General features: G+C 40.0%; 1 protein-coding gene across 2 annotated transcripts in view; it reads left to right on the top strand.

The window, feature by feature from the left end:
- KDM1A (lysine demethylase 1A) overlaps positions 1–21,143 on the top strand; it is a 62,606-nt gene extending 41,463 nt beyond the window's left edge. For both annotated transcript variants that reach the window (XM_047084804.1, XM_047084805.1), the window contains 11 exons: positions 7,459–7,601; positions 7,974–8,064; positions 9,293–9,427; positions 10,585–10,658; positions 11,572–11,683; positions 14,841–14,973; positions 16,458–16,645; positions 17,067–17,181; positions 18,665–18,792; positions 19,637–19,783; positions 20,639–21,143. In XM_047084804.1, the coding sequence (XP_046940760.1) occupies positions 7,459–7,601; positions 7,974–8,064; positions 9,293–9,427; positions 10,585–10,658; positions 11,572–11,683; positions 14,841–14,973; positions 16,458–16,645; positions 17,067–17,181; positions 18,665–18,792; positions 19,637–19,783; positions 20,639–20,824 (1,452 nt within the window). In that variant the 3' untranslated portion in view covers positions 20,825–21,143. The remainder of the gene's footprint in view (positions 1–7,458; positions 7,602–7,973; positions 8,065–9,292; positions 9,428–10,584; positions 10,659–11,571; positions 11,684–14,840; positions 14,974–16,457; positions 16,646–17,066; positions 17,182–18,664; positions 18,793–19,636; positions 19,784–20,638) is intronic.
- The last annotated feature ends 503 nt before the right edge of the window (positions 21,144–21,646 follow it).

Here is a 21,646-nt window from a genome sequence, read left to right as displayed (position 1 = left end):
CAACATAAAGCCCAACATGGGACTCCATTCCATGAACTGTGAGATCACAACCTAAAACGAAATAGAGACCTGGACACTTAACTGAGCCACCCATGTGCCCCTTTTGGTTTTTTGTTTTGTTCTTAAATGTTTACTTGGAGAGGTTTCTGAAGGAGGATGAGATTATACTGGTGAGGGTAAGATACAAAGCTGAAGTTGAGGGTGGAGGGTGTTGCTTACTGTGCTGATTTGTAGGTTGGGACTTCAGAGGGATGAGAGCAGATAGGTGTTTTAAGTAGATAGGCAGTAATGTAGAGAAATGAATTGAAGCAAAGTCTCTGAAGCGGATATTACATTAATCCTCAAGAAGTAACGGAATCCAAACCGAAGATGATCGTTGAGACACATTGTCTTTTTCTTTAGACTCTCCTGAATGTAGAACAGGTTTATTTAGTCTTTCTAATAGTAAAAAGAATTTTTTATAGTAGAAATCTCTAGAGAAATGGTTATCTCTTTTCTTGGTGTTAGAGGAACTTTAACACATTTTTAAAGACATTTGTTTCCAGATAGTATACCAGTATTCCCCTCAAGCATGGCCTAAGTCAGTTTGTTCCTATATAGCTAGAGTAGTAAGGAGGATTCTTCAAGCACTGTCAAATTTGGGAGAAAATTCTTTGCAGCATTGAGTCCTGTTTGCCTTGAGTTAATCAAACATAAGAAGACATGTTAATGTTTCTGTATCTTGCTGTTCCCAGTAGTCTAGCTCAAAGTAGAAATGGACACTTTTTAAACAGTAGATTGGCTTTTGGCTTATGGGACAGGCGCTAAGAGCTTCTAGTTCCATTAATTTTGCTTATAATTGCAAATATGTTTCTTGACTTTAGAAACTGAGGATTAAGTAGGTCAGTTACTTCATTCTCTCATTTTGCAGGGGAGGAATCTAAAGCTGAGACATGGTGTTTGCATAGGGTCATTGTGGTCAATACGTTGTAGAACCCAAGATATATTGCCTGGTGTTCCAGATCAAATTTCCTTATAGGCATACCTTGTTCTGTTGCACTTTGCTTTACTACACTTACAGATATTGCCCCCCCCCCCACCTTTTTAACACAAATTGAAGGTTTGTGGCAACCTTGCATAGAGCAAGGGTATTGGCACCATTTTTCCAGCAGCATTTGCTAACTTTGTGTCTCTGTGTCAGGTTTTGGTAATTCTCACAGTATTTCAGAGTTTCTGATTATTATTTGTTATAGTAATCTGTGAACAGTGATTATAGCTTACTGAGAGCTTAGATGATGGTTAGCATTTTTTTTTTAGCAATAAAGTATTTTTTAACTAATGTGTGTACATTGTTTTGTAGACATAGTGCTGTTGCACACTTAGACTACAGTACTGTGTAAAAAAACTTTTATATACACTGGGAAACCAAAAAATTCATTTGACTCAGTTTACTGTGGTGGTCTAGAACTGAACGCAGTATCTCTGAGGCATGCCTGTGCTTCAGAGAAGATGGGGGCTGGAATAAGTGTGTGCAACCCCAGCTGCCTATGTGCATCAGCTGAGTCTCCTTCTCCAAGAGCTTTCTTTTAATAGTTAATACTAAAGAGGCATCAAAGCCGCCTTAGAGTGGACATTCACTCAGCCATTGATTTTGTTTAGTAAACTGTCGAATGAAATGGGATTGTCTTCATTCTTTGTGGACAGCCTCAGTGCGAAAGAATGTGATTTGATGGTTCTGTTAGTACATAGAAATTAATTTTCATCTTACACAAAGTCAGCAGTTAACTCAGAGTGACAAATATCATTTGTAATACGGTCTTAACACATCCACCATACCTAGTCATTTTGCTGCTGTGCGAGAAAAATCACACAGCAAGTGGTTTTTGCTCTGTTAACTTGTTGTTTTAATCACAATCATAAGAATCCCTGAAAGAGTTCAGTTCTTTATTGTCTGTGGTTGTGCACTGGCAGCTAGGCTGTTGAGCTTCTGTGTTTGTTTTTGATAGAAGCTTTTTTTATGGCTCCAGATGACTAGAACAAGGGCTTTCTTATTTGGTTCTAACATAGGATATCGCAATGAATAGAAGTGTCTTCTGAGCCTATAAAAACAGAGCCAGTACAACAGCTGCCCTCAGATTGACTGATGATGGAGTTAAACTCAGAACTATGTTGTAACTGGATATGGAGATAGTTGGGAAACAGGGTAATTCATATTTCAGAAATATTTTGGGAGTCACCAGTGAGGATACTGGAAGCATGGATTGGTGGGGAGATGGGAGAAATATAACTGTAAATGCTTTCCGTATCTCCTATACACCAACTAGTAACTCAGGGGCTTTAAAATCGACTTTTGTTTTGGCTTTTTTGAGTAATGAAAAGGTACCTTAATCAAATTTCTTTGGTGTGTAGCATTATGTATTCATTATAAGATCTCTGGTCTCCATGGTGGGGAGGGAGTTGTTTCTTTTGTTTTTTCTTTTTTTCTTTTTTCTTTTTTTTTTTTTTTTTTTTTTTTTTTACAAAGTGAGGCCCAAAGACTCAGTTACTTGGAGAAACAGATCTTGATTTTCTCCTTGGGAGTGGCTCAACTGTTATGAGGAAGAAAAATATACTTGACAGGTAACAAGTACTGGGTCTTTTATAAAGGCCATTAATTGGGTATATACTCAGTACCTACCACAGTTTACCAAGTTTTTGCCTATATTCACATACAGTGATGCTTATTAGGTTAGTCACACTTTTGACACATAACTACTGCCCTTTTCAGTCTTCCTATTCCTTTATGGAAATAGTTTTAGTATTTTAATGGTAGTTTCTCTTTTACATTTTATAAATCAGAAAATCTCATGCCTGCCTTTAATGTTCCTAAAGTTGTAAAATAGTTACTTTCCTTTCAAATATAGTTATAATACTGACTTTGCTTTTCCAAACTTTATTATTCATTTAATAAATTTATGGAGCATCTCTACTATGTGCTAGAAACTACTAGAGGGAACTCCTTAGACATGTTGTGTGTGCCTTCACACAGCTTAGTTACTGGTTTATGGAAGTCTATGACATCTCCTAAAGATTTCTTATGAGGTAAAAAATTGGGAGGAGGCAACCATCTCCATTTCTAGAATCACAATGAATCTTATTTGGATTAGGGACACACCTGTTGTTCTTATTCTCCCTTTAGGGATTATATAATGCTATATCTCCTTTCTTTTAGCTATTTGGGAATTTAAATTAAAGACTCTTCCGATGTAAATTTTTCTTCCAGGTTTTACCAAAGGTACTAATCTTAATCTTTCGTTTGATCATCATTTTAGAAGTGCATGGAAATGGTATCAGCAGAGATTTACCAAAGCCTCTGTTGGCCAAATTGGGTCACTATAGCTATTTTTCATTGTATTAGTCTTCCTGAGGATTTCTCTGGCTAAATCTCAGAACTTTGGGTGTCTAGAACCTACCTGCCCATAACTCCAGTCTGCCTTGCTGCTAGAGAACTTATGCAGACTGGAAGTCAGAGAAATGGACAGTGTTTTGAAGACCTACTAAAGACCTCATGATGACAGTGCAACTAGAGGTAGAACTAAGGAGAGCTGCCTTCCTATGAGATGACTTCTTGCAGGATTAGGGACCTTATCCAGAAAGTCGCTTGGTTCTCCTTAAATTTATTCTACATGGGGTAGATACACAGGCTGCTCTTCCCCCAGCCATGTTCAGGGATGCTCCATATGATTTCTACAGGATCAAAGCAATCAAGATTGTACCCATTCAGAGCCGGGAGACTCACCAGATTCTTGTTTGAAGGAGCTGTTTGGAGCCTTTCATAGAGAAATAAATGGCTCTGGAAAGTCAGAATCAAAATCTGTTTAAAAAAAAATCTGTGTCAAGTGGTACCCTTTTTGTTTGATTCTTTGCTAGAAAATGATATCAGAGATCCTTTTCCTTCTTAATTTGTTGTTAATGGGTTCTTAATATGTTGTAATCTAGAAATCCAGCTGCCATCAAACATGGTACTTATTAGCCTTTTGCAATCATTTGCTAGGTTCTTTTCTCAGGATGCAGTATAAGAAGCTAGAATAGAATGGCCAGGTAAAATTAAAATTGTGACTTGTGTTTAAAGATGGCCAGTATTTCAGCTCCTTTCAACAACTATTCGTGGAACTAACAGTTCAAGGGTTCTCACCAAGGGGAAGATGGTAACCTGAAACAGGTACTTAAGGGCTGCTCAGGTTTGTCAGTTCTTTTCATTGTCAAGTAGAACATACCTGACTAGCTTGATTTTAGAAACAGATTCAAGATTTAAATATATCAAAACTGCATTTTGGTTTTTTCCCAGTCAGTGTTGATTTCCTAATGGACAGGTATTTGCTGTTTTCCAAATATTTCTTAAATTTCAAAGTGGAATTTTAAAGTTAATGGGGAAAAACTCCAGGTTTCAGAACTATCCCTGGTCTCTCTGGCAACAGTCTTTAAAGTGCTTAACTAGGTGGAAAACGGATGGGGCCTAAGTGCTGTTTCTCTTATTCTGAAGAGCGGAGTCTCGAATTAGAGCAGTGGACCCCAGTCAGTGGACCAGAGATGCAGTCTGTCATCCTTGCTGTCAGTCAGAGGAGGCAGTAATCTTTTGGTTTGGTGTTTGTTTGTTTGTTTGTTTGTTCGATTTTGTTGTTCTCGTCACTGTTCCGTGTTTCTCCTTTTCTGTTTTACTGAGTTTTGCTTTATTCCTCACTGCTTTCTGACACCATCTCCCTTTACACCCTCACCACCCCCCACCCCCAATCCCCACCAGCTGCTTTTCTTTTGCCCATTTATATGCCTTGACTTTCCCATTTTGGTGTCTATACAGTCTGTTCCTTATTTCTCTGGTGGTTGCAGCTTCTGAGCTAACAGAATGCTTCTGTCATGCTATGTGTTTAAAGCCTTGATTTTACTGCTGTCGTACAAAACTAAACTTGACGTGGCTGTTGGGCTGTTATTTACAGTTTATTTCTCTCTCTGCTGCACTGGTTAAAAGGACACTGTCAAGGTATTTTTTTTTAATAATTTTTCAAATCATTTTCTTCACTGTTTACAATAACCCATTAAAAGCTTGAAACTTTAGATCTTTCCCTTCCAAAGATCCTCTCCATCATACATTCACACTGGTTTGTTGTTGTAGAGTTGCGCCTATATGTTGGGCTGGTGCCATTTGAGTTTTTGTCATTGAAAGCGCATGTAAAAAGGTTTTTTTGTGGGGGGTGTGGGTGGATTAAAGGGGAAAGTGTTATGAATCAAGTGGGCTGCTCAGCAGACAGAGGGAAGAAACAAAAGGTCAAATTTGGTCCCTCTAACCTTGACAGTGTCCCTTTAAATGTTTCTCTACCACACACCCTGGACCCCAGTTACTGAGCCTGAGCGCTGCGTACTTTTTCAGTATGAACTTCCTTATTGTGACTGTTACCCTAACTACAAAGATTAAAGCTTGTCTGAAGCAAGCCATCCAGTTGACACTGGAAGAGCTTTAATCTGTACCATTTGCACACTTGTGTATTGGCACTTTCTGCCCTATTGCAGAGGCACGTGTGATCTGGTCCCTCTTGCTTCTATAGCATCTTCTTGCTGGGCATTTTTGAAGCCACATATAGAAATATCACTATTTTGTACTCCAGGAAAAGCAGTCATGTACATTGCATCTGTGATCAATTAAGATCTCATAACTGTATAGATCGTATATTAAAAATATAATTGTTTCCTTTTTTAAAGAAGCACCAAATTTAGAGTTTCTAGAAATGTCTTTGGTAACATCATTGTAGGAATTACACCAAGCAAAATTTCAGCATTGCTTTGAGTTGCTCTGTATATGACCCATCACATCATTGAGGAAAAGTAACTGATGAGAAAGTAAATGAAATCCCTGATAAGAGGGTTTCTTCCATCAGCTCTGATGCTGTGGAATCAGAACAAGTAGGGATGTCACTAAGAGCTCCTTTCTTTGGCCATAGAGTTGAATGGGTAGGTTAGATATGTTGGATCCACCAAGTCTTAGGTACCACTCTGATATATAAAGGGCACCAAGCATCCAAAGCCTGATTCTCTGCCTTATTTCTCAGCATAAGCTGGAAGATTCTCAGGGATTTATATTTCTTAGGCCAAGGAAGATTCTCTCAATTCATAAAGATTTCCTGATCACTCCCATCTGTGGCCTTTTGGAATTTGATGCTTTGGAATATGACTGATTGGATAAGTAGTTATGGTGTTGTATCTACAATTCCCAAAGAGAGTTATGGTCCTTTTCCCTTTCTTGTTTTGGTTCAGATTGTACTTTCTGCTATATTCTTTTGCCACACCATGGCTCATCTTACAGAGTTACTGTGCGACTCCTCAGTAAAGGGGCAGAGACTAGTGCTTTAAAATTGTTTAATTGGAAAGGCAAACACTAAGGAGTTTCAGATGAGAGAGTCTTACTGTGATGATCTTGTCCACAAGTTACCTCTGATTAAAAGATCACTCCTCCTTGGCCTTAGTGTTTATTAGAACTTTCTTTAATGCTAACCAGTTTTAGGTTGACTGTAAAGTGAAACTCCATATATTAACTTCCATTTCCCAATTGATGCCCCAGTTTATTCTGGCAAGAGATGCTTGCTTTAGACATGCTTGCCTTAGCTATGCTTTTTCCATCTTGCCGCCACCACGAGTTCAGGAGAATTGCAGATGCATTTTACTTTAGGGTTCTAAGAATTAAGCAGTAGCAGAGGGATTTGTGTCAACTAACTGATGGCATCAATAGGCAGGGGCACAGTAAGGATTAGGAACATGGTCTTGCAGCTTGATGATCTGCTTTGCAGTCTCCTCTCTTCTTGCAAAATAATTAGCCAGACCTGGTACCTCAGTCAGTCATAGTCTAAGAGCTTTGGACATTCAATTCTGAACCTAATTGGTGCCATAAAACACTGTTACTCTGCAAAAGAATGAAGGTGCTATTGTGTTCTTATTAATAGCCATGAATTTCACTTTTCTCTTCCCTACTCCCACCTGAAATTCATCTTTGAGGGGAAGGCAATACCTTGGGCTTCTTATTTTTCCATCTTGCCCTTATTCTGGAAGGTCCTCAGGTGTGTTGACATAGTTTTTGTTCTCTGAGACTTCTCCAGTGTGTCGTTTGCATGTCAGCCCAGCTTATCTCAGTGCATGTCAGTTATGTGCTCCACATAACTCCAGTTAGCACCAATTAGCACCAGTGTGAATCCTGTGGCTATTTATAGAGGTGGAGTCCCAGCTCTGATGGCACAATTGGGAGAATAGGAAAATATCAGGGCCAAAACATTTCACATGTCATTTAATGAAATCAACCACTTCATAGAAAAGAAAGTTTGAATCATTGCCCTCAAAGGTTCCCCCTTTGAGGTACATATTTTGACCTTTTAAAAACTATAGAGCATTTGTGTTTTCATGGCTGGTTATGTTTAGTCTTTTTGTAAGGACCAACTCTGCTATATTTCGGATTTTCAGGTTCCTAAAGAGAAAGATGAAATGGTAGAGCAAGAGTTTAACCGGTTACTGGAAGCTACATCTTACCTTAGTCATCAGCTCGACTTCAATGTCCTCAATAATAAGCCTGTGTCCCTTGGGCAGGCATTGGAAGTTGTCATTCAGTAAGTACTTTGATATTGCTTATTATATAGCGAATTACATTTAGACATTTGCTGTTTATGTTTTTGAGTTTTTCAGCAAGTATTATTTGAGCTAGTTTTCACTTATTTTCATGTGAATTAAATCCCAAAGTAAAACCTTTTAAAATAATTAAATTATCCTTAAGTCCCCTCTCAATTCTAAACTTCACAGCTTTTATGGTACTGAACTATATTTAACATAACCTAGAAAATAATTTGCCACCAGCTAACTTTCTTGTTCCCAAGTATTAGAAAGTTCAATCTTGATGTCCTTGAATGGTTTTGATGGGCTCCTGTCTTGTGCTGCAAAGCTAGCTGTGTGGCCAAGGCATATATATGTAGTATCTCTTTTAGGTTACAAGAAAAGCATGTCAAAGATGAGCAAATTGAACATTGGAAGAAGATCGTGAAGACTCAGGAGGAGTTGAAAGAACTTCTTAATAAGGTGAAATTTTGTATTTTCTTAATAGCTAAAGCTGCATCAGCTGGGGGAAGTGGGGGGGGAGGAGGAGCAAAGCCTTTAGAAATTTAAAAGTTTTTTTTTTTTTTCCCTTAGAAAATCGTGACTAACAAAAGGCACTGTTTTTCTCTGTCAGTCTTTCAGTACAATATTATTGGTAAATTTTTGCCAGGGGAAATAGGTCTTTCCTATGTCAGGTTCCCTTTGGCTGTTGCAAAGGTAGCCCAGTGCCCTCTGCTGGATTCTGTGATAAAAGGGAGATTCGCTGTGCTGGGGTGAAGTTCCCACTGAGGAAGACAACAGGTCAACAGCCAGGACCATAATTTGTTGCCATAATTACTTGGCTTGAGGTGCCAGTATGGGGTTATTCCCCAGTGGTATGTCTGTTGAGGGCTCTTCTTTCCCACCACTTCCCAGAGACCCAGCTCCAGACTCCAAACCATTTGTTTCTCCTGATCCTACCAGCTGCAAACACAACATCAACTTAGGAAGAAACCATGAAGTGGGACAGCCCCTGTGGGGAGCTTTTTAATGCAAAATCTGGGTGCATTTTGTGACCAGACTCTTCCCTCACTCTGTGCCTTGTTTCTTCATTCATCCTGTCAAATGAAGAGGTCTGTGGCACAGCCTCTTCGTGGATTATGGCACGTGTGAAATGAGCAGAGAAGCTAGAGGATGGCCAGCTGGTGGGATAGCTGTGGGGCCCAATACCATCAGAAACCTGAGAAACTAACATTAGGAATGGCTTCGGATGGTCCTGTGTGGTTATTTAGCCTTTTACATAATTTAGAAAACGAGTCGTGACAATTTGTTTCCCAAAACAATAAGTTTAACTTAAATTGGTAGTGTTTTGTTTTTCCTGGAAATATAAATATATATAACATATATGTTAATTTATGTATATTAATATATATGAGTATATATAATGTATATTATATATATATTAATGGAACACTCCTGGTTCTCCATTTGTTTTGGAAGATAGAGGTGATCTTACTTCTCTGATAATGATGTGATAACTCTGTGTTGAGCCATACAGGATTTTTTTCCCTGTCCTAAAATATGATGTAGAAGAGGTATTTAAGAATTCTAAGGACCTTGCATCGTAACCTGTTTTGGTATAATAGCAGTTTAGGGGAGGAACCAAAGCCTGCGATTTGGAGACGGATTACATCACTATCTGCAATGGTAAATTTGTATTTTTCCCTCTTAGATGGTAAATTTGAAAGAGAAAATTAAAGAACTCCATCAGCAATACAAAGAAGCATCTGAGGTCAAGCCACCCAGAGATATCACTGCAGAGTTCTTAGTGAAAAGTAAACACAGGGATCTGACTGCCCTGTGCAAGGTGTGGTATACATACATGCCTGAGTGGGTTTACTAGGAATCCTAAAAAAGAGTATAGATCTAGGAAACTTTGGAAAAGGGAGAGCAACTAGCCAATCACAGGTGCCTATGATAGGAAGGACAGGGGTTTGGTAACAGGAGCCAAGGTGACTGAATGGGTTAGTTCGGTTTGGGATCTGCATTTTCTTCAGAATTTCTACTTTGTTTTCATAATCTCACCCTTTAACTTACTTAAATCTCAGTTTAGCTCCTTGTCACAGTTTATCCCTGGCAGTTTAGAGTAATGATAATGGACATGGACTTCAGTCATTTGATATCAAACTGTCAGATTGAAATCCTTAACTTAGTCTCTCCTAGCCATGGGACCTTAGACTCCTTAATCACCTCATCGGTGATGTGGTTAATACTTCCCAGTTTTAAGGGATCTAAAATGCTTTATCCCAAGAAGATTGTGCGCACACACACACACACACACACACACACACACACACACAATGGAATGCTACTCGGCGATGAAAAAGAATGAAATCTTGCCATTTGCAACAACGTGGATGGAACTGGAAGATATTATGCTAAGTGAAATAAGTCAGTCAGAGAAAGATATATGTTTTCACTCATGTGGAATTTGAAAAACCTATCAGAAGATCATGGGGGAAGGAAAGGAAAAAAAATAGTTATGAACAGGGAGGCAAAGAGAGCTGATGGGGTGGGGGTAGGGGGTGGGGAAAATGGGTGATGGGCATTGAGGAGGCACTTGTTGGGATGAGCACTGGGTGTTGTATATAAGTGATGAATCACAGGAACCTACTCCTGAAGCCAAGAGTACACTGTATACACTATATGTTAGCTAACTTGACAATAAGTTATATAAAAAAATAAAATCAAATGCTTTATCCCATGCTAGGGACATGGTGAATGCACAGGAAGTGGTAGTTGCTATTCTTTTCCACTCTTATTTTGTAGCACAGTTGTATGCTATTCCTTTATATCCTCCTCCTGCCTGCCCTCTCCCTGCCCTGATCCAGCCTTAAGCTGAGGCACCCTTACAGATAGGACTTGGACAGGGATGTGGTCCAGGCCTTACACTTTGTGGTATAAATGACTAGGTTGGTCTCTGACCTCACATCAAGATCAACCCAGTTCTCTTAACTTTATCAGGAATATGATGAATTAGCTGAAACACAAGGAAAGCTAGAAGAAAAACTTCAAGAATTGGAAGCCAATCCCCCAAGGTAAGGAAAACTTGCAGATGTTCAGAGAGATAGCTTCTGCTGTTCTTTCTGTTGTATTTAGAAGGAAAATTATAAAGCACTCTGGGCTTTTATTTATGTCCAATGAATGGATTATAATTTTAATGTGTAAGAGTGTCCTAGATACTTAAATACATTGATTTTTTTTTAGAAAGAGCCTTTCTAGGGGCACCTGGGTGGCTCAGCCGGTTGAGCGTCCGACTTTGGCTCAGGTCATGATCTCACGGTCTGTGGGTTCGAGCCCCACGTCAGGCTCTGTGCTGACAGCTCAGAGCCTGGAGCCTGCTTCCGATTCTGTGTCTCCCTCTCTCTGCCCCTCCCCCACTCTCACTTTGTCTCACTCCGTCTCTCAAAAATAAATAAATGTTAAAAAAAAAAAAAAAAAAGCCTTGCTCCATGAGACCTGACATTTGAATAAAATATATTGTTTTCTTTGAGTGGGGTAGAAGGTACTACTATCTTAAATTCCCATAATTTTGAGGACTAGGAAAGTATTACACTGTGTTTCCATTGAATTTTTGACAGTGAATACTTGTATGCTGATACTGTAGTCCATGGTACATTTGGCCTCCACATATATATCTACTCTCTTCTGTAATTGGGAATGCTACCCATTCTTGTTTAAAAAAAAAAAAATCATGCTTTCAAATAAGCTTTTATAATGACAGGTGCCAATATGAAGAAGTCTTTTATTCAGACAAATGAAGCCTGATAGTAATTTGCTTTAGAAAGTGAGCTTGGCACAGTCTAGGCACCAGTAATAAAGGAATTTCATTATAAAAGGCACAGTACCAGGCTTAGGTTCCCTCACAGATACTAAGATCATCCACATCAGCCCACTGAGAATAGTATTGATGTCCTTTTAATAACCTGTGTTCCTGGTTTCATTTTGCAGTGACGTGTATCTCTCATCAAGAGACAGACAGATACTTGATTGGCATTTTGCAAATCTTGAATTTGCTAATGCCACACCTCTCTCTACACTCTCCCTTAAACATTGGGATCAGGTAAGTTTCATTATCATTTCTTTTGTTGTGTATGTCTTTGAGAGAGCTCGTAGGAGAAACTGTTAATTTGTATGTAGGTGTTTAAACAGCTTTATTAAGAGGTATAATTTGCGTACAGTACAATTTGCCTGTTTTAAGTGAACAGTTTGGAGTTTTGCCAAACCAACATGGTCGTGAACCACCACCACAATCAAGATACAGAGCATGTCCATCATCCTGAAAAGTTCTCTCTTGCCTCTTTGTGGTCAGTTCCCAGCCCTCCCACTCCTGGCCCAAGACAATCCCTGGTTTGCTTTCTGTCACTATGGTTTTGCTTTTTCTAGAATTACATATAAATTGAACCATATGGTATATAATCATACAGAACATAGCCTTTGTGTATACTTAGTATTGCCAGTTTTTGAAAATTTAGCCATTCTAATGGGTATATAGTAATATTTCATTGTGGTTTTATTTCACATTTGCTGAATAATAGGTGATGTGAAGCAACTTTTCATGTACTTATTGGCCATTCATATGTCTATTCCTTGGTGAAAAGTCTGTTCAGATCTTTTGCCCATTAAAAAAAAAATCTGGTTGTCTGACCTCTTGTTGAATTGTGTTAAGAGTTCATTATGTTCTAGGGCACCTGGGTAGCTCAGTTGGTTAAGCGTCCGACTTTGGCTCAGGTCATGATCTCACGGTTTGTGGGTTTGAGCCCCACGTCGGGCTCTGTGCTGACAGCTCAGAGCCTGTAGCCTGCTTCAGATTCTGTGTCTCCTTCTCTTTCTGCCCCTCCCTCTCCTGCTCGTGCTCTGCCTCTCTCTCTTTCAAAAATAAATAAATGTTGGGGCGCCTGGGTGGTTCAGTCAGTTAAGCATCCCACTTCGGCTCAGGTCATGGTCTTGTGGTTTGTGGGTTCGAGCCCCGCGTCAGGCTCTATGCTGACAGCTCAGAGCCTAGAGCTTGCTTCAGATTCTGTGTCTCCTCCTCTCTCCACCCCTCCCATGCTCTTGCTCTCTCACTGTCAATAAGAAATGTTTAAAAAAAATTTTTTTAATAAATGTTAAAAAAAATTTTAAGAAGTTCATTATGTTCTTTAGATTGTGGATACAATTCCTTTGTCAGATTTATGTTTTGTAAGTATTTTCTTCCAGTCCATAGCTTCCTTTTTCATTTTCTAAGTAGTACCTTTCAAAAAGCAAAACTTTTTAATTTTATGAAGTCCATATTTCTCAACTCTCTTTTATTTAGCCTATGTGCTTTTTTATCCTGAAAAATTTTTGTTTAAACTTAGATTACCAGTTTTTCTCCTATTTTCTTTCTGAAGTTTTATGAACTTAGCTCTGTGATTCATTTTGGTTTTTTGTTGTTGTTTTCTTTATGATCCATTTTAATTTTTGTGTACAATGAAAAGCGAGGTTAGGGTTCGTATTTTTCCATATGGCTATCTAATTCTAGCACCATCCTTTTTTTCATTTGTCTTGGCATCTTCGTTGACCATGTGTGAGACTGTTTATGGTTACTCCTTCCTGTTCATTTATTTGTCTATCTGTATGCCACTGTCATATGCTCTTAATTACTATTGCTTTATGATACATGTTGAAATTAGTGCAAGTTCTCCGACATTTTTTGTTTTATTTCTTAAAATTATTTTGGCTATTTTAAGTCTTCTGTATTTTCATAAAAATTTTAGAATCAGTTTATTGATTTTTATAAAAAATACCTTCTGGGATTTTGATTGGTATAGGGATTTGAACATGGTGTGGTATCTCTCTCCATTTTTTAGGTTTTCTTTAATGTTCCTCAGCAATATTTTAACAGTTTTCAGTGTACAGGTTTTACACATCTTTTGTCGATTTCTTTTTTTTTTTTTTAAGTTTTTATTTATTTTGAGGGAGAGAGAGAATCCCAAGCAGGCTCCATGCCCAGCACAGAGCCCTGACATGGGGCTCGATCTCACGACAGCAAGATCACGACCTGAGCAGGTATCAAGAGTCAGACGCTCCACTACCTAAGCCACCCAGGCGGCCCTTGTTGAATTATTCTTATGTATTTTAAGTGTGAATTACTCCTGAACTGGTGAGAAGTCACAGGGCTTTTTGGATCCTGAATGGACTAATCTCCAAATCTCAGACTTTGACCAGACCGAAGACTACAGAAGTCAGTATTATATTTTTACTTAGATATTTGTATTTTCATTGTACATTTTCCTAGTAAAATTAGTTTGAATTCTTAATCTTTAGGTTATACCCTTGTTATTCTTCAGTATTTGAATTATAGTGAGGATTGGACTTGCTAGTGGTAAAAATCCTACAGAATTCCCAGTTTCTTTTCTTTCATGTAAATACTAAATTAGACCTTTCCTAGTCACTGATTTATCATTTGAAGTGTCAATATGTACCCATTTGTCATCTTATTAAATTTTGAATGTTTTGAACTGACTGGTATGGGGAGCAGATAAATCTGTCACTAAGTTGTGAGTTCTGCCAACCCAGTATTTTTGTCTAATTTGAAAGAATCATGCTATTTTCCCCCAGAAAGTTCATAAGATTAGAAAATATGACTAGCCTTCAAGAATTTCTCTATATAGAAAAATTTCCAGTAAATTCAAAGAAATAGGATCATTTTGGGAATTCTTCCAGATCAAATGTTGACTTCTTCACTATATGGATCATCTTGGGCCATTCTTTATAATCCCAGATTTTCATCTAGTTTGACCACCTTGAGTTTTGGAAGTCTTCCTCATCTTTCAAACTTGTTAAGTTTATTAAATAAAAACTGATTTTGTTCTCAGGTAAAAGAAAATGTAATTAGGATGGTGAATCTGACATCCTACCAAATCTGTAATGTGTTCAAAAGCCAAACAGACTAATCATCTAAATGTATTGAATCATCTTTCTTCATGAGATCCCACCTCCCTTTGCACAGTCTGGATTGAGGAATGGGGTATAGGACTGTGAGGAGAAAACTCTCTCAGATACGGCCATTAGGGACATTTTGGCATCTTGTCTTGTCTGGGGCAGCTGTAGCTGATGACTGAGTGGTAGTTTTAGTTTCTGCCTTAGAATACTGACTTCTCCACCAACTAGTGTTTTTCAGTGTTAATCTTACAGAACTCCGTATATTTGGCATAAATTAAGACAACATGGATGTATGTCCTTTTCTCTCCTTTTAGGATGATGACTTTGAGTTTACTGGCAGCCACCTAACAGTGAGGAATGGCTACTCTTGTGTGCCTGTGGCTTTAGCAGAAGGCCTAGACATTAAACTGAATACAGCGGTGCGGCAGGTTCGGTACACAGCTTCAGGTATGTCACTGCTTCGCTGATAAGACAAACCTCTTACTCTGAAACTGATCTTTTGTTGAGTTTGACCTACAGAAAAAATGTTTCCTCATCAAATGTTGCGTAAACTAGGACTCCTTATTTTTAAAATTTGCATTTACAAAAGGATTGAGCCCTTGTAGAGCCTCTGACATTCTGATCCCATCATTGTGTAAGCCAAAAAACGGAGGCAAGTTTTAGTTTCCAATTTGTACGCGAATTACTTTGGTATTGTAACAATAGCCAGTGAATTTAGGTCTCATTTTGCTGAATGTATTCTTAAATACCAGGATTTTGGCCTCTAGACACAGTGGGCCCCACCCCTTGTATTTCACCGTCTGCGTCTTGATCTTTGGATCCATTCCTGTCCATGTGGGCTAACAGCTCAGGCTGGTTTCTGATTCTAGGAGCAATCTGCTAATAAGATGACTTCAAAGCTGGAATTGCCCTGTGATTCCCATGGCGGCTCAATGCTCACTGTTGCTGGTTTCAGGGAACATTTAATGTTGAGTACAGAGAACCCGCTGTCCACCCACCTTTGGAATTAATAGTCTAGAACTCTTGATGATAGCTAGTCACCCCACTCCCCTCTCCCAGGGCCCTCATGACAAGTGGAGATGTGGCCATCAACCTTGCTTGCCCTTCATGGCCCGTTTTCTAGAACGGCAGAGTTTACCACAGATTTTGTTTTGTTTTGTTTTGTTTTGTTTTTAAACAACCACTGAAACCAGTTTCCATTTAATTTTCCCTTCATATGCAGCTTCTAGCTGATGTTGAGACCTATAGCTTTTAAATAGCCATTTGCAGGCAGATTAAGAACAGTGAGAAAGTAGACATGAATTGAGCTTTCATACCAATTTTGAGCTATCTATATATTTTTTGAAATTATATAAGTAGGTATCAATTGCAGAAAAAATTCAAACACAAATGAGGAAAAATAATATTAACCTATTTTCAGTGCCTTTTCTGTGGTCAACTTTGAGCTTTATTCCTGCTCTGGCGAGTGAGGCATCACAGTACATTCTCAAGAATAGCATGCTCTGCACCAGTCTTCTGTTCTGGTCCTTTAGTAAGCTCCTAACCACAGTGGAGAGGTATTGCTTTTACCGGTATAGCCCTTTATTCTTAACTTTGGCCTAAATTTACTTAATCTCTGATAAGTAATAATGTTCTTCTGTTAGTCCAAAAGAGCACCAGTGTCTCAGGAAGGTAACACAGTGCAGTGGTGGTGAAGATCCAGGACTCTGAAGTTGGACTATTAGCGTTGGAGTCCTGGCACTTGTTGCCCATGTGGCCTTAGACAAATTATTTCACCACTGTCTCAGTTTTCTTCTGTCAAAAAATGAATAGGACGGATTTCATAAACTTATGGTAAGAATTAACGGAGGTAGTACATAGATTCTATTGTGCACTGGACATTCAGTGTTGTCTTTATCACCAGTAAAGTCTTTTCCCTCCATCCTCTCTAGGATGTGAAGTGATAGCTGTGAATACCCGCTCCACAAGCCAAACCTTTATTTACAAATGTGATGCAGTTCTCTGTACCCTTCCCTTGGGTGTGTTGAAGCAACAGCCACCGGCTGTTCAGTTTGTGCCACCTCTTCCTGAGTGGAAAACATCTGCAGTGCAAAGGATGGGATTTGGCAACCTTAACAAGGTAACTTGCCCGAGGCACGCACTTCTCTGCATACCCACTGTACAAATACCGGTCTTAGTGCCCTCCAGCCAGAGAGCCTAGGGCTTTGCATTTTTGTATGTTCTGCTGTGCTCTCTGCTCTGTGATATCAGGGTGAGTTGAGGCCTGTCAATTCTTTCATTTCAGTGCCTAATTCTATATAAAGTATCCACGAAGACTTAGTCTTCCGGGATCACTTCGCAAGCCTAAGCCTATAAAAAGTTCTGAATGTTGTCCCAAGTAATACGTTGATAATAGGGATTTCTAGGCTTATATTGAGAGTGGGTTAAAAGAAACTTTAATAAGGTCTGAGGAAGAAGCATTTCCTGTTGAGGCTTAGCTCTGCTTAAAGCCATGTTCTTGGAGTTGTGTCGTCAGTTCACGTGCTCCTTTTTTACGATAGGTGGTGTTGTGTTTTGACCGTGTGTTCTGGGATCCAAGTGTCAATTTGTTCGGGCATGTTGGCAGTACAACTGCCAGCAGAGGTGAACTCTTCCTCTTCTGGAACCTTTATAAAGGTAACTCCTTCCTGGTTTTAATCTTCTTTGTATCCTTATGGAAGTAAAGAATTAGGAATATTCTGGTTTTTCTCAAATACGTATGTCTTGATTTTCCATTAACTCAACCAACCAGCAATTTCTAAAAATCCTGCATAGGTACTGGGGACATGGGGGGTTTTGGAAAAAGGCTGCCTTCAAGGAGTTTAGAACCTAGTGGGAAATACAGTAAAGAGGTGAACAGTCTAGGAACAGGGCTTATAAGTAGAGGGTCACAGTGAAAGCCCAGGGCACTGTAAAGAAAACATAAAGAATCAACCCAGCCAGGAGGCACAGAACCAGGGAAGCTTCCCAGAAGGGAAAATTGTATTTATTCCTCATTCCCAAGACTTTTGTATCTGACTGGCCCCTGCATCTTTGATCACTTCCTTTAGGATTTTGTAGCAAATTCCTACCTTCTGTTTTAAGTTCTCCTGTAATTGGATTGCTCTTCTCTATGGTGCTTAAAATATTTTATGTATGTGTGTGTATACATGTATGTAAAATATTATCTATTTTATGTCTTCTACTTCAGGGCCTCTGTATTTACTTTGGTCTGGGCCTGGGCAGCTTTTATTTTTCTTCTCTTTGTTCCCAACATGGCATACTGTGCCCAGCCTTTCAGGTCTTGACCTAAATGCCACTGTTTCAGAGTCCCTTCGGGACACACGTACCTCCACTGCCTCAAATCTAAAATAAATCCCTGTAGGGATGCCTGGGTGGCTCAGTCGGTTAAGCGTCTCACTCTTGGTTTCAGCTCAGGTCATGATCTCTTGGTTTTGTGAGTTTGAGCCCCACATTGGGGATTCTCTCTCTCTCCTGGTCTCTCTGCCCCTCCTACACTCATTCTCTCTCTCTCTCTCTCAAAATAGATAAACTTAAAAAAATTAAACCCCTATATTATTTTCTGTATCCTTTTTTGTCATTGCTTTTATCAGTGCATAATTATAGGTGTGATTATTTCTGCTGATCTATGGAGCATATCATTTAGTTTATATCTTTTATATCCCAGTAATCTAGTACTGTGCCTATCACAGAAGCCTGTTGCATCAATACTCACCAAATGTGGGTGGGTAGAAGTGGTGATGGGCCTGGAATAGGTAAAGGGATGTAGCTCTTGCTATGGAGCTAAGGCGGTCAGGGCTAAGGATTCTGTGCCTAAATATAGGAATACTTGGTTTTCTTAGCAAGGTCTGAAGTTCTGTCTTCAAGACTTCTGTATTAGACAGTTACAAGTGGTTAATTGCATGAGTCACACTTCACTCACCTCTGTAGTTTGCCAGCTCACTTCTAGGGATGGATTTTAAGTTGCTGTTTCAGAAACATTGCTTGTCTCCAGCCAAGTGTTGCATGTCTGTCCATTGGTCATCAGATTTCAGGGTGCTTAGAATAATGTGGGCCCTGACAAAGCAGTTCTTGAGAAAAGTCTAAGAAAACCCTGGAATTATCCTTTCTGTTTTTCTAGCTCCGATACTATTGGCACTAGTGGCGGGAGAAGCTGCCGGCATCATGGAAAATATAAGTGATGATGTGATTGTTGGCCGATGCCTGGCCATCCTCAAAGGGATTTTTGGTAGTAGCGCGGTGCCCCAGGTAAGTAAGTGGGTAGGAGCAAGTGGGGATCAAGAGTTCACACTAAAGCAGGGTTTGACATAGTCTCTTTACGTTGGCCAGGACAGTTTCAGTCAGAATGGAGAAGTGGGTGCTGGGTTTACATGAATGCTGATGTTTGGAACCATAATGTTAGGTGTAGGGTTCAGAAGAGCCCCCCTCCTGCTCCCCTGTACATGGACTAGGGAATTGAGGTGGCTGTTTGCTGCACATCCCTGCTTGTCTCATCCATTGTATCTATGTGTGGAGTCACACCACTGCTACCTTTTAGACAAAGTAGTCAGAGTCCCTTGGGGGCTGCCTGGGTGGCTCAGTCAGTTAAGTGTCTGAGTTCGGCTCGGGTCATGATCTCATGGTTCGTGAGTTTGAGCCCCGCGTTGGGCTCTGTGCTGACAGCTCAGAGCCTGGAGCCTGCTTCAGATTCTGGGTCTCCCTCTCTCTGCCCTCTCCCGCTCGTGCTCTCTCCTAAAAGCAAATAAACATTAAAAAAAAAATCTCTTGGTACTTTTTTCTATTCTTTAGGTCCATTGAAACACTTTTTAGATCCTTAGGATTCCTTTGAGAGAATGCTTATTAATGCTTCATGTGAATTAGAATAAAAGTCAAGCCCTGGGTAGATGTCATAGGCAAGGCAACGGGGAAGCTTAGTCAGAAGCCATTTGCGTTGTGTGTCGTATAGCAGCAGCATTCATCACCTGGCTAGCCCATGTCTCCTGCCTCTTTACCGCTGGGTTACATCTCCACCCACCCCAGCTTTTCCACTTTTCAGAGATGATTGGTTTGTCCTTTGTCATATAATAACTACTGCTCATGCTTTTTCCTTTAGCCCAAGGAGACTGTGGTATCCCGCTGGCGTGCTGATCCCTGGGCTCGGGGCTCCTATTCATATGTAGCTGCAGGATCATCTGGAAATGACTATGATTTAATGGCTCAGCCAATCACTCCTGGCCCTTCAATTCCAGGTGCCCCACAGGTGAGAAATTGGCAAACCACCAAGGCTTATTTGGGAAAAAGCCAGTATCCCGGGATTTCAGGTTAAAATTGATGCCACGGATTTGTGGTTTGTTTTTTGTGTTTTTTTGTGTTTTTTTTTAGATTTTAGTCATTCTGTCCTTGGAGCCTTTCAAATACTAAGAGCAGAGGAAAAGGGAGGAAGAGTATTATTTGTGTCTGATTTCTCACATTGTGGCTCCGTAAATCTAGGCAGTCCACATTCCCAATGGAAGAGTCCACAGTATAAGCCAGTTACTTTTTCCTTATTCAAAAGTTTGTCCCTAAAAGTTAGGACGAAAAACATTTTTAATTGCACCCCATTTTGTAATGGCTCATAGGATTATTGCTGGTATCAGTTACTAGGTGTCTCCAGCACATGCCCCTGAAGGGTTCTTATCTAGATAATGCCAAACCCTGCTCCAGAGAGTAGTAAGCATTCCTCAGGACCCTGTGACCCTGCTCTGGAGCTGAGAGGCAAAGGTGTTCCTGAATTAGAACAAATGCTGGACTCTATGTGGTACAGAGCAGTCAGGAACCCCTCTGCCCCAGTAGGTACCGTATGAGGCAACGGAAGCTCTAGAACCGGATATCCCCCAGCATTAAATAATCCCTAAGAACAGATGCAGTTATGCATTACCCTAGGACTAAGGCTGGGCTGAATTTTGTCATATTTCTACTTTTATCAATTTTAGGATGCCTACTGTTAAGGGAGACCCTTTTTGGTAGGATGATGGTCTGTGATTGGCAGACCAACAGGAATTTGGCCGTTTAAGTACAGCAGAAATGCTGTTTGCAACCTGATTTTTCTCTCAATTTTTTTTCTTTCCTGAAATAGCCAATTCCACGACTCTTCTTTGCTGGAGAACATACAATCCGTAACTACCCAGCCACTGTCCATGGTGCTCTGCTGAGTGGGCTGCGAGAAGCCGGAAGGATTGCAGACCAGTTCCTGGGGGCCATGTACACCCTGCCTCGCCAGGCCACACCAGGCGTTCCTGCACAGCAGTCCCCAAGCATGTGAGACTGATGGGTTCGGAGGGAAGCAGCCAATGTGCGTGTCTTTTGCTGTGTAGACAGAGTTCTTGTAGCAGTACTGGATCCCACTGAGAAACTCACTCTGGCATCTAGGCTCCCAGTCAGCTGCTGGAACTCATGATGCCAGGTGGCCAAGGAGGTTGCCTCCTTTGAGTGACTTAGAGCTAGAGAGGCAGTTGTCCGTTAGTGTGGAAGTTGGCGTTCTTCCTAAAGACTGAGGTAACCAAGTGTGGGGAGGGGACATCTTAGTCTCTTGGTGTGTGGTGGTTTTTTATATTTTAAAAATAAAACTTCATATAAAATTCTTCCTATCTTCTTTTGTTTTTGTTTCCCCTTGGAGTTATACAAGACAGGAGTACTGTGCCTTTGGAAACGGCAGTTTTATCCACGTTTAGATAGGATATTTATATAAAGGAAAAAAATGGTTGGGTCAGGTCTGAAGACAGGGTTGAGGGAAGCCCCACAGAAGCAATGGGCTCCCTGATCTGTGGAACTGAAGAGTTCCCTATTGGGATTATAGGGTGACTGTATGCTAAGACTATGAAGCTACAGGTCAAGCATATGGATATTAGGAAATTTTGAATCATTAAGACAAAACAAGGCAGAGTTTGGGTGTGTCTCTAGCAGACCATCTGGCTTTACTCCCCAGGTTCCCTCCATGGGTATGTGCTAACTTTCCACTTTTGTCCAAAGTACTGCTATAAAAGTTTAGGAAGTGTTACATTAAGAAGATCAAGGGTTTAGATGACTTACTTAGCTGGTGTGTTAGTTTCCTACTGCTGCTGTTAACAGATTACCACAGCAGGCT

The sequence above is a fragment of the Lynx rufus genome, unplaced genomic scaffold (genome assembly GCF_022079265.1).
Source record: "Lynx rufus isolate CCGP_SWC_20201006 ecotype Redwood Valley unplaced genomic scaffold, mLynRuf1.p SCAF_2, whole genome shotgun sequence".
Taxonomy (NCBI): Eukaryota; Metazoa; Chordata; class Mammalia; order Carnivora; family Felidae; genus Lynx; species Lynx rufus.
This window is presented reverse-complemented; position numbering and strand designations above follow the sequence as displayed.